General features: G+C 38.5%; 1 protein-coding gene across 16 annotated transcripts in view; it reads left to right on the top strand.

Annotated features, from left to right (window-relative positions):
• Positions 1-12,655, top strand: part of SOX6 (SRY-box transcription factor 6) — a 638,471-nt gene extending 625,816 nt beyond the window's left edge. For all 16 annotated transcript variants that reach the window (XM_063092518.1, XM_063092517.1, XM_063092516.1 and 13 more), the window contains one exon: positions 10,831-12,655. In XM_063092518.1, the coding sequence (XP_062948588.1) occupies positions 10,831-11,134 (304 nt within the window). In that variant the 3' untranslated portion in view covers positions 11,135-12,655. The remainder of the gene's footprint in view (positions 1-10,830) is intronic.
• The last annotated feature ends 1,101 nt before the right edge of the window (positions 12,656-13,756 follow it).

The raw sequence follows: 13,756 nt of genomic DNA, 5'->3' as shown, positions 1-13,756 counted from the left end.
AGTCAGAATACAAAAAAAAAAAAAAAAAGCCAATGAAAGTTGTCTGGGTCATGAATCTATGCAATCCACTAGAGTGTTTGGGGGAGGAGTGTGGGCTTTGGAGTTTGACTGCTGGGGTTCAGATACCATGCCTCCAACTTGGACAAGTTATTTAACTGCTCTAAGCTTCTGTTTTCTCATGTGTGTAATGAAACAAATAATAGTACCTATCTTGTACAATTGTTGAGGATTCAATGAGGCAATGCTTTTAAAAGTACTTTATGTAGTGCTTTCAGTAAAGGTGAACTCTAGCATTATCATTACAATTTAATATGTATTTACTATCACAGTTGAACCATATTTTACATCACACTAGATAATCAATGAATTTCTTTATACTGTGGCAGAAGCTTTTAGATGTAAAAATAGGCTTAAGCTACATTATTATCCAAAGATCCCAATATATTAATAAATGAAGACATGCCAGAACAGGATTATCTAATTCCTCTGTATTATACATGTTTGCTTTTAAAACCAAAAAGTACAATGCAATATAATTGGGCTGTTCATATGATAATTAGAAAATTTATGAAAAATACCAATTTATAGTACACCTTAGGTAGTATAGCCATAGGTAACAAAATACAGATTTAAGACTGTGATGACTGTGATAAACGTCTCTTTTTAATCCTGTTAGTGTATCTCTGAGATTGTGCATGCATAATCTCTTTTGAACAGAGAATCCAAAGTTTAAATTTGGGAACTTTTGTGATTCCTACCCTTCTTCCCAGTTATGACCCTTGTATATGTAGTGACACATAGTAGGTCTCTTTCACCACAATCTGGAAGGCTATCAAAGATACTGTTGTAGTTCACTGATACTTATTTGAAAACATGACTTACAGTAATATCATTTAATTTTATTCCCTTTGCTAAAGGGTACATTAAAGCAATTCTGGATCAAAATACCTCAACATGTTATCAATATATATAAAATAAAAAACTAAAACAATGTCTACCATTTATTGAGTGTCTACTGTGTACTAGGTGTTTTAGATATACAAATCACATAATCCTCTAAATAAGGTAAAGAAATTGAAGCTTAGAGAGGTCCTATGACTTCTGAAAAGTGAGAGAGAGCAAAGGTTCAGATCCAGGTCATGGCCTCCAACATGCCAAATGACTGAGGAACTGTCCTTACCAAGTTGCCTCAAAATATGCCTCCTAGACCTATTATGGCATAGTCATGAATATGGTTATGTCATTTGAACAAGAGCTCTTGTAGGACCCGGAGAAACTGAGGTCTTTGATTGTGGTGTATGGTGTATAAAAAGAGCTTTGAAATTTAGAGACAAAGTATCCTGTTCCTGGTAGTGTAGGACAGTCCTTTAAGGAAGGATCATTTTAGACTGTGGAATGGGACTACAGAAGTGCAGGCAATGACCACAATGCCTGATTCTTTAATCTTTAATGCTGAGCATTTTTCTCTGCTCAGCTTTGGTGACACTTGCTGCATAAAGCCAAGTATTATTTCCATGTAAGGATTTGTATTCTCTTTTAAGTAGGTGTATTTGATAGATCATTAACTCCCTAAGGTTCATCTTTGGAAATTGATCTTTGTTAGATGTGAGGTTCTTACAAGAGGAGTAGAGAGAAAAACAAAAAAAAAAATCAAAGATTGCTATCGACTTCTTGATGGAATGGGGATGACATCAATTTTTATAGCTGATTTTGAAAAGACACACATATCTTTTAAGCCAATAAAACTGCATATATTGCTCAACATTTTCATGTATTTTACTGACTACACAACTATAGCTGATGAATTAGTTTTTTTTTTTAAACTTTATTATGAAATGAACTTATCAATAATATGGAGTGAAGTAAGGTTAACTCTTACTGTGGATTTAACCCTTTCAATTTGCAGATTAAGTATTAGAATTTTGAAATAATCCTGATGAGAGTACTATTAATGTAGAAATGATATTCATTAGGGTACATCTAGCTACAATGATGTTTTTTCCTAAAGAACTATGACCTAATATACTTCCATTTATTTGAAACTTATTCACTAATTTACCTGTGAACGAATAGAGAATTATGCAGGTACTATAAAATATTAAATTTGGGGCTACTTTTTAAGCAATGATAATGGTAAATTATCGAATACTTACTGTATGCTATGTACTATGCTCAGTTAATACAGATACAACAACTTTACAAGATAGGCTATATCATCCCCCACTATGGGGTTGAAAATTAGCATGTTCAGAGATGTTAAATAATTTGTCCAAGGCCACACAGCTTGTAAATGGCAGAGCTGAGATTTAAACCAGACTATGTGAATGTGAAACATATGTCCTTTTTACCATTACACATATCAATTAGAGCCTACAAATTGTTTAGTGGCTGTGTTGTGTAGTAGTTAAGAGCATGACTTCTGCAGTGAGACTGCTCTGGCTCAAATACTAGATCTGCTTCTTCCTATCTGTAAGAGCTAGTGCATAACAATCTTTATTCCTCTGAACTCTCCACTTGCCCTTGGGAAAATTATTTAAACTCTCTGTACCTCTCAGTCTCCTCATATGTAGAATGAGCATGACAATAATACCGACAGCACAGGACCCTTTGGAAGACTGAATACCTTAGTATAAGTAAAATGCTTAGAACAATGTCTGGCATATGGGAAACCCCAAATTAGAGTAAATATTATTATTCTAGAAAAATAACATCACGAACCAAGTATATATTTCATAAATGAATTATTTTCTAGTGCTTTATGATGCCATAAGTGATTTGAACATTTGCCATTTTGATCTTAATCCTAAAGAGGTTGAATCAAGCCTATAAAATACTTATAAATATAATTGAATTAACATAGACTAGCCATACTGTTTTCAGTATTGTCCTCCTGTAAAGAAGCTGGATTAGGTGCCATTCGCAGGAACATGGGTGAACTTAGAGAAAGAAAGAAAGATACAACAATCACAATAATACATTGAACTTCCAAAAGAAGAGAACAGAACCACCGAGGTTACCAGAGGTGGGAAAAGGGGAGGGGGAAGTAGGGTAGAGGAGGAATTGATAAAGGGATATGAAAAACAATAATACTGTATAATATTGAATATGCTAATTATCCTTATTTGAGCATCGCATATTGCACATAGGTATTGATATGCAACTCTGTACCCCACAGACATGTACAATCAACTAAGTTTCAATTAAAAAAAAAAAAGAGATTACTATTATTCCCAGATATTTCTGCAGTATCAGAGATGTGTAATGTATATTCTTATCTCCTAATGAGACAAACTTCATTGCCTTTATTTATAGACTTTGTATGGGTCTGAAGGGTCAGCAAACAATGGGGCTTTGCCAACATAAATATGTAGTTCTGTTGCAATTGGCAATGCTAGAATATGCTCCAGAAATAGTCTTCTGATTTGGAAACCATGCAGCTATGTTGGGATTTATCAGGGCCAACTTATACTCTACTTGGGCTGTAAGGGAAGGTTCTTAGCCATCTCTGTTCATATCAGCTGCATATATACATTTTTACTAACATCCACAACTTTTGTTTTGATGTGCACATTCATTATTTGTAAAGCTCAATACCTGCCAGCTATTTCTGTTTGTGAAATCTGCAGTGTTTGAATTTTGACTTTGAAATTGATCTGTAAAGGAAGGAAAAATGCTTTTCAGGGAAGTAATTTCTCTTTTTTTTTATTGAAACGTAATTGATTATACATGTTGTGGGGTTCAGAGTTGAATATCAATACCTGTGTACAATATGTGATGATCAAATCAGAATAATTAACATATTCATCATTACAAACCATGTGTCCATTTAGGGAAGTAATTTCTGATAGACAAAGCTTGAGCCCACTGGCTGGATTTTTCATTTTGCTCACTGATTAGTCAGTCAATTGGTAAGGGCCTATTTGAAACCATCTATGTGCCCAGCACTGTACTAAATTAATATAGTACGTGAGGCACTATTTATGAACACATGAGCTTTCAGAAAATGCTATAGTTGGAGAAGCCAGACACATACATGAATAGATTAACAAATAATAATTTGTTATACACACACATATGAAATACATAGCATAGTACTGCATATAACATACAATGAAGTACTAATCTTGATTTTATAGACAAGGGCAAGTAAAGCTCAGGGAAAGAGAGATTGCTGTGCATTAGGACCAACTGTAGGGCTTCCTTGAGGAAGAGTCTTGAGGTTTGGATACGTCAAGCTGGTGGAAAGTAGATTCCAGTTTTAGCATGAAGGAGACCATGAAAACATGGAGGAAAACGTGGAAATGTTCAATAATAAAAAAGGAGGCCAGCCTAGGAATTATCCCTGACAGTAAAGAAAATGTAAGATAGGTAGGGTGGAGCAATAGGTAGGGTGGAAGCCCTTGAAACCCAAGCTTCTTCTACTATAATTAGTTATGCTCACTTAATTTTTTTAGTCTTTTTATGCTGATAATGACAATAAGATAACAAGATCAGCATGACAGTTGGCTTATGATTTTGCATCCGCAGAATCAGTTGTAACTTAGACATTATATACTTCAAGCAGCCAGCCATTGTAGGAGTCCTCTCTAAGTTCTGCTCTGAGTCTTCTAGGGCTAGAGAGCTCACCACTTCCCAAGGGAGCTAATTCCTCTGTAGAACATCTCCTAAATGTAGAAAGTTCTTTTCTCTTAACTGAACCATAACTTTCCTGTCTGCTACTTTGCAGGTTGGTTCTAATTCTCTTCTTTGGAACAAATCTCTTCCTTGTTTATGGTGACAGTCCTTCAAGCATCTAAAAATGTTTATATTCATATTCTTTTTTCTACCACCTTGTCTTCCCATACATCTAGTTTCATTGCATCTTTTCTTTAGAATAGACTACATGAGTTTGTCATTTGTTTTCCCTCTTATTCATGAGTTCATTTGTTCCTTTGTTCATTTGTTCATTCATTCATTCATCCTATGTGTTCAACAGATATTTATTGAGTGCCTCCTATGTTCCAGGTATTATCTAGGCTCTGGGACTCTGTCAGTGAAAATTTTTGTCCTCATTAAGCTTACATTCTAGTGGTAGAAGTCAGACAATCAATCTATAAATGAATGAATGAATATAAAATAGTGATAAGTGCCTTAGAACAAAGTGAAATGGGGAAAGGGGTATGGAGTTTCAGAGGATGGGGTGTAATTTTAAATAGGTGGCCATGGAATACCTCACTGAGAACTCAGGTAACACTTGAGAATAGACCTGAGTAGGTAAGGAGCAAGCTGTAAAGAAATCTGGGAAAACAAGTAGGCAGAGAGAATAGCAACTGCAAAAGTCTTGAGGCAATGTTGTGCCTGGCTTGTTCATGAAGAAATAAAGAGACCAGAATGACAGGGGCAGAATGAGTAGGTAGGAAGAGTAATAGATGTCAGACTTAGGTTTTGAAAGGATCACTCTATCTACTGTGTGGAGAATTGCCTGAAAGGGGACTGGCCTGCAACCAGGAGGCCAGGCTCTTACAGTAAATCAAATTAAAGTTGATGGTGACTTGAAACAATTTTACAGGGGTGGAGGAAGTAAGAAGTGGATGGATGCTGCTAAGAAATGTATATATTCCTAAGGGAGAACCAATAGGATTTGCTGATGGATTGGATACAGAGTTTGAAAGAAATACAGTTACCAAGGATTGACCTGAGCAAATGGAAAGATAAAGTAATCATTAACCAAGATCAGGATGGCTATGAGAGGAGCAAGTGTGCAGGAGAATGATCAGGACTCTAGTTTTGCTCCTGTAAGGTTGAGATGCTGTTTAGACATTCAAATCAAATAAGCAATTATATATGAGTCTAGAATTTAGGAGTTAGATGCTTACTGGAGACAGAAATTTGGGAGTTGTCAGCACATACATAACATTTAAAGCCATGGAATTGGACAAAATTGTCAAAGGAATAAATTTAGATAAAGAAGAGAAGAGGTGCAAGGACTGAGATCTTGGATACTTCAGTGCTTAGAGTCAGAGAGAAGAGAGGGAAGCAGAAAAGGAACTTAGAGGGAGAGGCAAGAAGATAGGAAGAAGGCCAGGAGAGTGTGGAATCTAAAATATTTCAGCAAGGAGAAAAGTGATCAACTGTATCACGTGTTGCTCATGGCACTGGTGAAGTAAGATGAGGAATAACAACTGACGTTTGGATTTAAAAACATGGAGATCGTCGGTGCAACCTTCATAAATGCTGTTTGGTAGAGTGTTGGGAGTAATTAAAATAGACATAGGAAAGAACTGAGTAGAAGAAATGGAGAGAGACAACCTTTCAAAGAGTTTTGCCTTAAAGCAGATTAGAGAAATGGAGCAATATCTGGAGGGGGATGTGAGTCAACAGTTTTCATGATGATGATGATTTTTTTTTTTAATAGAAGCTATCATAGTATGTTTGATGAGATGATACAGGAGAGAGTGAATACTGATGATGCAGATGGGAAGGGCAATTGCTGGAGAGATATCCTTAGTAAACAAGAGCAGTAGTTTCAGTGCACAAGCACCGGGGTTGGCCTTATATTGGTTCGTGAATTGATCCAAAATCCAGGAAGGCAAGCGGAGAATAGGGGCACAGATACAGTGTGATGGTGGAAGCTTGTGAAAAGTTTCTTCTGATTGCTTCTAATTTCTCCATGAAATGGAAATCCAGGTCATTAGCTTAGAGTGAGAATGGAGGAGAGGATGTTGGACATTTGAGGAGAGTTTAGAAGGTATGAAATAGTTGTCTAGGAGAAGAGAAGGAGTGAGCTAGGAAAATGTGCAACATGATGGCTGAGTAGCCCCCAAGGTCGATTTGAAGTTCATGTTTGTGAATTTAGAGGCTAGTCAGCACGGTCGGGTGTTTTCTCCAGCCAAGGTCAGCCATGTGGCTGAACAGAGTAGGCAGAGGGTTGGATTTAATCAAAGGGAAGTTTTGACCGTAAGAGCGTGGAGAGTATCTGTGAGGGAGTGAGCAAGCACAGGATTTAAACTGGTTAAAAGGTGAGTAAGGGCACAAGGCAGGAGGGCGTGAGTAAGTGAAGGCAGTAAAAGTAGACTGAGGGGTCCAGAGACTGTGGTCCTCCTGGGGTGGAAGAATCGTGGAAGTGGGGTACTGGAGGGAGACGACTAAGAAGACAAGATGTGGTGTCAGACTGGGATGTTTAAGATTGAGACTAGGGAGAAGTGACAGTTGGAAATGACAAGGTCTGCTTCATGACAAGAGTGTCAGCAACTAAGATAGGGAGGGGGCCAGACATCACAGTGCAGAGGAGGTCAAGGAACTGAGATAGCGAGGTGTTGGAACGATCATCTGCCTACACAGTGACGCCAACAAGAATCACGGCGGGGGTAATGTTGGAGAGAGCAGCAGGGAGCCAGGAGCCAAGGGCTTTGAAGCAATGAGGGGGAAGAACCAGGCAGCAAGTAGGTAAGCGTGTTTGTGGGTGACATAGCCTGGGTGACATGACATCCAAAGATGAGATTTTTTAAGATGGAGGGAGGCAAAATAGCTTGGGAGAAGTAATGGGGGACTAGGGAAGGGAGCTACCCCACCTCCAGCCCATTGGTTTGAGGGGTGTGGAAAGCAACAGCTAACTCTTAAGAGGGTTGTAGGGAGAGCAGTGTCCAAAAGAGAAAGCCAAGGTTCAGTTACAGCAAGGAGGTGAGGCAGTGAGGACTGGCAGTAGGTAGAGTTCCAGAAGGTACAATGGAAAGATTTCAGGAATTGAGGAAAGGACAGGGTTAGGGTTAGAAAAAGGGTTTTACAGAACCAAGTGTTAATCTTTTGGGACTTTTTTCGGTGGGAAAGAAAAGGGAATTAACATTTGAGTATCTCCTGTCTATATGTCATGCTTACATATATGTGCTTAATTAATCTCCTTGACATTCCTGTGAAGTGAGCGTCCTCATTCTTAGATGAGGAGAGGGGATATTGGTGATGATGATCAGCCTCAGATCACACGGCCGGTAGTGGTGGGGCTTGGACTTAAAGCCGAGTTGGTGGGACTCCAGAGCCCGAGCTCTTGCACTGCACCACATAACCTTCTTCCCAGGAGGCCGTGGTGAGGCCAAAGTCGTTTCTCCTGGGATAAGCTCTCACTCTAGCACTTACGTACGCCCTGGAACTGTTGTATGTGAAGGTGGGACCCTTACCAGAGCTGCACCACTTTCATTTCCTCAAGGTGGGGAGTAACCCCTGGGTTTTTACCGTCACCGTTTTAGACTTTAGCACTGGTTGGGGGCTTGAAACAGGCATATCTCTTTACCACCCAGGAGTAAGCTTTTGAATTTCATATGTGTCTTCCTCCAGAAAGTAAGTTGTACAGATGTTTTATTTTCTTGTTTATTTTTAGCATCCCATTACCAATTTCATGTCCAAATCCTGTTAAGTATGTGGAGCCCAGTTTAGAAGATTTTGATTCTGATTCAAATTGCTAAGTATTTTTCTGATAGTGTGAATTTACCTTTCTCACCCCAATCTTGATATCTAGTAGAGAATTTGTGATATGGGTTAAACTCTTTGACCCTTCATTGGTTACTTCATCTATAAAAGAGGGGAAATGATACTTAACCTCTCAAGCTTATTCTGAGGATTAAATAAGATAATGTAAAAGCATCTAAGTATAGTCCCCAGCACATAAAAGGAGCTCAGTTTAAATTTGTTTAATAGACCTATGCTTATTTTGATAAAAATACTACAGAAATGACCATCTAGTCTTTGTAAAAAGAAAATGTGCCATTTGATAATGTGTATTGGTATGCAGAGTTCGTATTATAGATTAGCTTGTCAAACTGGGAAATCCGTAAAATGGGTTAATATTGCAGTAAAAGTTTCTACTCTAACTCATAATGTGATTAAGAGAAAAATATTTTTATCGCAATTATCCAAATTCATTAAAAAATTTAATGAGGCATTCACTGCCTCGGGCTGGTTTGCATGAAATTTAATTTGTGTTAATTCACCCAAAATTTAGGAAGCAAGAAGTATTCTGTTTTTAGAATTTGATTCCATGAGAGAGAAACCAGTATTTTATAAGATGTTTCTATACATAGATTTAGATTCTTCTATCATCTGCTTCCTTCAGGCAATCAAAAAAAACTCACTCTGAGAATCATAAAAATTGGATTAATATCATGTGCTTACTGTCAACTTGGTGCTGACAGACTCTATAGACGTCAGGAATTTTTATGAGATAAAGCGAGCTTACCGTCTCTGTATATTGAATATCTGTAAAGGAAAGAGTGATGGGATTTAAGTCACAGGTGATGGCCTGTGTTCAGATTCTGGCTTTGCTGTTTATTGAATACAGTGCCTCATTTTCTTCATCTGAAAAATGGGAATAATAATAACTCATGGGGCTTTCACATTAATTGAATGACGTAGTATATACAAAAATATTTTACATGTTACGTTAGTGAAAGGTTAAGGAATCATTATTATGCCTTATAGGGATTGAAGGAGGTTGTTAAAGATGGCACGATCGGATCCCTCACAGGGTGTTTCTAGGCCGTCTCCGTCATTTTCCTTCTACCAGGCTGAAGGGCATGCAGGCCTTTGTGAGAGAACTTTGCTCCTGGACATGTCAAAGAATAGCTGGTAACTAAGCTACCTCTTCATAGGTTCAGGATATGTTCCTGTTAAAGTGGATAGAAAGTTTCAACACTAATGTGTAGGGTCAATAAGAATTGTCCAAGTGATGACTGACCTGAAGCTATGAGTACAAATAGGTGGAAAGACCTTCCAGAACTTCCCTAACCCCAACATTTATAAATATATGGAGACTGAGGCTCAGAAAGGATAGTTACAATAACATTTCGAAATGAATTTCAGCTGTAATTTACTGTTCATGAAGATTGAGAAACACTTGGTGAATATTGCATCCATGAAAACACTGTTTAGTCATAGCTTCTGAGTTAAGTTGATCTTTAATTCCTGTATACCAGTTATAATGCTTCCAGTGAAATGAAGAGACAGAATAGTTCTGTCTCTCTGCAGAAGGAGAGACTGACTCTCACAAAGTGTCTGGTAAGTTTATTTGAATTAGGGTAACATTATGAAGGAATGATCTGGTGTGATCAGGCCTTGGCACCTGGTTGGATCTAGGGTGAGTCAACGTGTCTGGTGTCTGTTATTCTGTTCAGTTGCAAAGATCTCGCTGCTCTTAACCTCTGACTCCTCCAACCTCAGCTCCAGCCCTAGCCCCAGTTCCAGCCCAGAGCCTCACGAGTAATGACATCTAAGATAATCCTTCCATAATGATCTTTCCCTACAAGTTCAGCCACAGAAATAAGTAGACGTTTGCATGGATACCAAGTAAATGTTTTGCTAAATCTGAATCTTTGGGACATAGTAGGTCCTTTCTCATCTGGATCTTTCCTCCATACAGTTGTTAAACCAAAGGGAAGATGACACAAACCTTGAGAGTGTCATTATAATATTTCTCATGCCACTAGTCTATATTTTTTGTTAAGTGTTCTTGGAGATCTTCAAAAAATGATCTCACATGTAACTTTGTGGACTTAACTATAGCATTCATTCTCAATGCCAAGTATTATTTAACCTTTACCATATTTCCCATGTTAAAAGAACCCTGCTTTTGTGTTGCGAAATCATCAATAGATTTCTTCGTTTTATTGTTTAGCCCCCAACCATAGCATCAGGGAGTTTTGTAAGACTTCTCCAGGAAACACCTTTGTCACATTTTGTCATTTGCTTAGAAAGTTAATCTGGGCCCCCCCTTTGGAAGTGTGGGGAATGAATTCCAGTGCCACAGCAAAGAACATATATGTACATATTTCCCCTTGCTTTATTTTATTTTTTGAATCTATACAGGCAACAGCCCCAGATTCCAATCACCACAGGAACAGGTGTTGTGTATCCTGGTGCTATTACTATGGCAACGACCACACCATCGCCTCAGATGACATCTGACTGCTCTAGCACCTCGGCCAGCCCAGAGCCCAGCCTCCCAGTCATTCAGAGCACTTACGGCATGAAGACAGAAGGTGGAAGCCTAGCTGGAAACGAAGTGATTAATGGAGAGGATGAGATGGAAATGTATGACGACTATGAAGATGACCCCAAATCAGACTATAGCAGTGAAAATGAAGCCCCGGAGGCTGTCAGTGCCAACTGAGGAGTTTTTGTTTGCTAAATGAAAATACTCTGACATTTCACCCCCCTCCCTAACAAAAAGTTCTTAAAGAGCCCGCATGCATTTGTGGCTCCACAATTACATCAGCAGAATGGTCTTAATTGTTTCGTAAAGTGTGAGACAGATTAAGTTTTCCCTGATTTTTCATGAACTTGAGTTTTTTGTCGTTATTGTTATTGTTGTTGTTGTTTTTATAATTTAGGTGAAGACATATTAAATATGAGACACCAGGACTTGAAAACTTATCTCAACCCATAGCTGTCTTACAAGTCTTATATTTTTGTCTTACTTTTTTTTTTTTGGATGTTTGATAAAGGTTTAAGTTACTGTTTTAGATGGGGTTAAACATTCTCACTCAGGTATGCTGTGCCGGCCTACAGGTTGTGAATGTGTTTTTATTCTGAATTATTTTAGAAAATAACTGAGGATTTCATATTGTGAAACAGAACAAGTCCACAGCGTGTGCAGCTGCATGTAGAGCATATTCAAAAGGCCTCGGAATTCCATTTTTCCATGTGTAGAGTTAAATTTTGAATGTGCCAAACTTTTTCGTAACTTTTGATTCTTAATATTTTGAAAGTCTTAAAGGAGACACTGCAAAGTCTTAGACAATCTTTGGCATCTTAAAATAAAATAGCAAACCACACTTTTTTTTTTTTTCCAGAAAATGATAAAGTACTCAGGAATCTGGAGACAAGATATTGTAAGGAATTAAAAAGGTTGCCACAGTGCATGTACCCATTTGTGTTTGCCTCTTGACGTGCCATCAGTGCGTGATGTGGTATGACGTCCACACACCAGAGCAATCCCCACGCCAGATACCGACACGGTGGTCTTCTCTGCCTGAGACCACCTCCCACTACATCCATTATCCCTTTGCCTTTAACCCTGACATTCAGTCTTAACACATTTTCTCTTAAATAATTTATTCATTCCAGAATGTCAAGGGTCCACTTACTATTTATTTTTTAAAACGTTGTTGGTGGCATTAATTTAATAATTCTTGTTTTTCAACCTCCTTCCCCGAAGAACTTTCCAGCCCTTTCACCTCCTTCTCCTGCTAGATACAAAAGATGTACATAGTGATTTTATGTCCCCAGAGCATCTGGAAGCATTTCTGAAACAAGATACTATTAAATACCTATATTATTGTTTTTAAACACAAGTGTATATCTGTCTACAGGGCTGTGTATTTGGGTATAGGTGTATAGTCTTACACTCAAACAGGTATGCCCCTGAGGTTCACTGTGACCTCAAATATTTTACCAGAACTTCCCCCTAATTCACTTCAACAACAAGTGGTAGGATCTGCATCAGTGGCATTTCCCCCTGAATTTCATTCACTAACAAGGGTCAGCAGTGGTGACTGCCAGGCAGGACAGTCCTGCAGCCAAACCTGAAGCCAAGGCGTGCAGGCCGTGTAGGAGTCTACAGTGGAGCTGTCATGGGCTGGCACCTTTACACTGAGTTGCCTTGTCCCAGCTGGCATATCCAGGGAGTTCTTTGCAAAATCCCCAGGATGCAAGAAGCCACGTGACAGCCTCAAGGCAAAGATAGAGGCAAATAGTCATCATCCATCCAGAGAATGAAAACAAACCACAGGGAAGGAGAAGAGGTGAAAATACATTCCCTATATGGGATGTTCCTATTGTTAACCCCGGGAACAGATAGCTCCTGAGGAAGCAGATGAGTTCCTCTAGCTGACTCCCTGTATCTGTGGCCGCCTGGGGGACATGCCTACGTGTGAACAAGATGAACTGCACTTGTCACACAGGATTTCTCTGGAGACATGCTGCTGGGCTGGGAGGCAGGGAGGTTTCATGCCCCATCTCCTAACTATAGGGAGCTATGTCATGCCATTTTGATCTTCCTGAAACCAGGACTGGTTGCCTATGGGGAGGGCCACATCCAGAGTGTTTCAATAGAAGAATGTCAGTGAATGGGACAGTTCACCTCATGGGACAACCCAGAATCTGATCATCTGGACATAGGAACGGCCCCATCAGATTTCTTGAGCCATTTTGTCACTTGGAAGAAAATAGTGTACCTTTATATTTATTTAAAGAGTGCTCAAGGCCATACCTAATAGCAATAAATAGGTCTAGCCAAGATACTACCGGCTATGTCATTAGCTGGGAGTGCTCTCTATAAGCTGATTAAGGTACTTATAGGAATGTTTTGTTTTTAATATTGACTGGGGATTGGAACTTTGTTTTTGTACATTGATTTCAAATGAGGAGGAGGTCATTCTTCTAAAAAAAATGAGTATTTATTATTGTCTTACTGATTTATTATTTACCTCTCCTCAGTTCATTCTCATGTTTTTTTCTCTTTCTCTTTGGCTTTTGCTTTTGCTCTCTCACTCCTTTTTTATTTTGTGGCATAGGTAGAGTGTTGTATGGCTAGCTTTGTAATGTATGTAATTAATTTTGCACAAAGGCAAACATTTAGCATAGTAGGTTAATTTTGTTTGTTTTTATGACCATGCCAAAATAATATTCTGGGCTGATGGAGAACAAAGGACTGTTCTTTAGGACTGAAACTTGATTTTGCTTGTAGTAAGAAAAAAAAACAAAAAACACACACACTCACAGATGTTGTTTC

Source organism: Cynocephalus volans, chromosome 4 (genome assembly GCF_027409185.1).
Source record: "Cynocephalus volans isolate mCynVol1 chromosome 4, mCynVol1.pri, whole genome shotgun sequence".
Classification (NCBI taxonomy): domain Eukaryota; kingdom Metazoa; phylum Chordata; class Mammalia; order Dermoptera; family Cynocephalidae; genus Cynocephalus; species Cynocephalus volans.
This window is presented reverse-complemented; position numbering and strand designations above follow the sequence as displayed.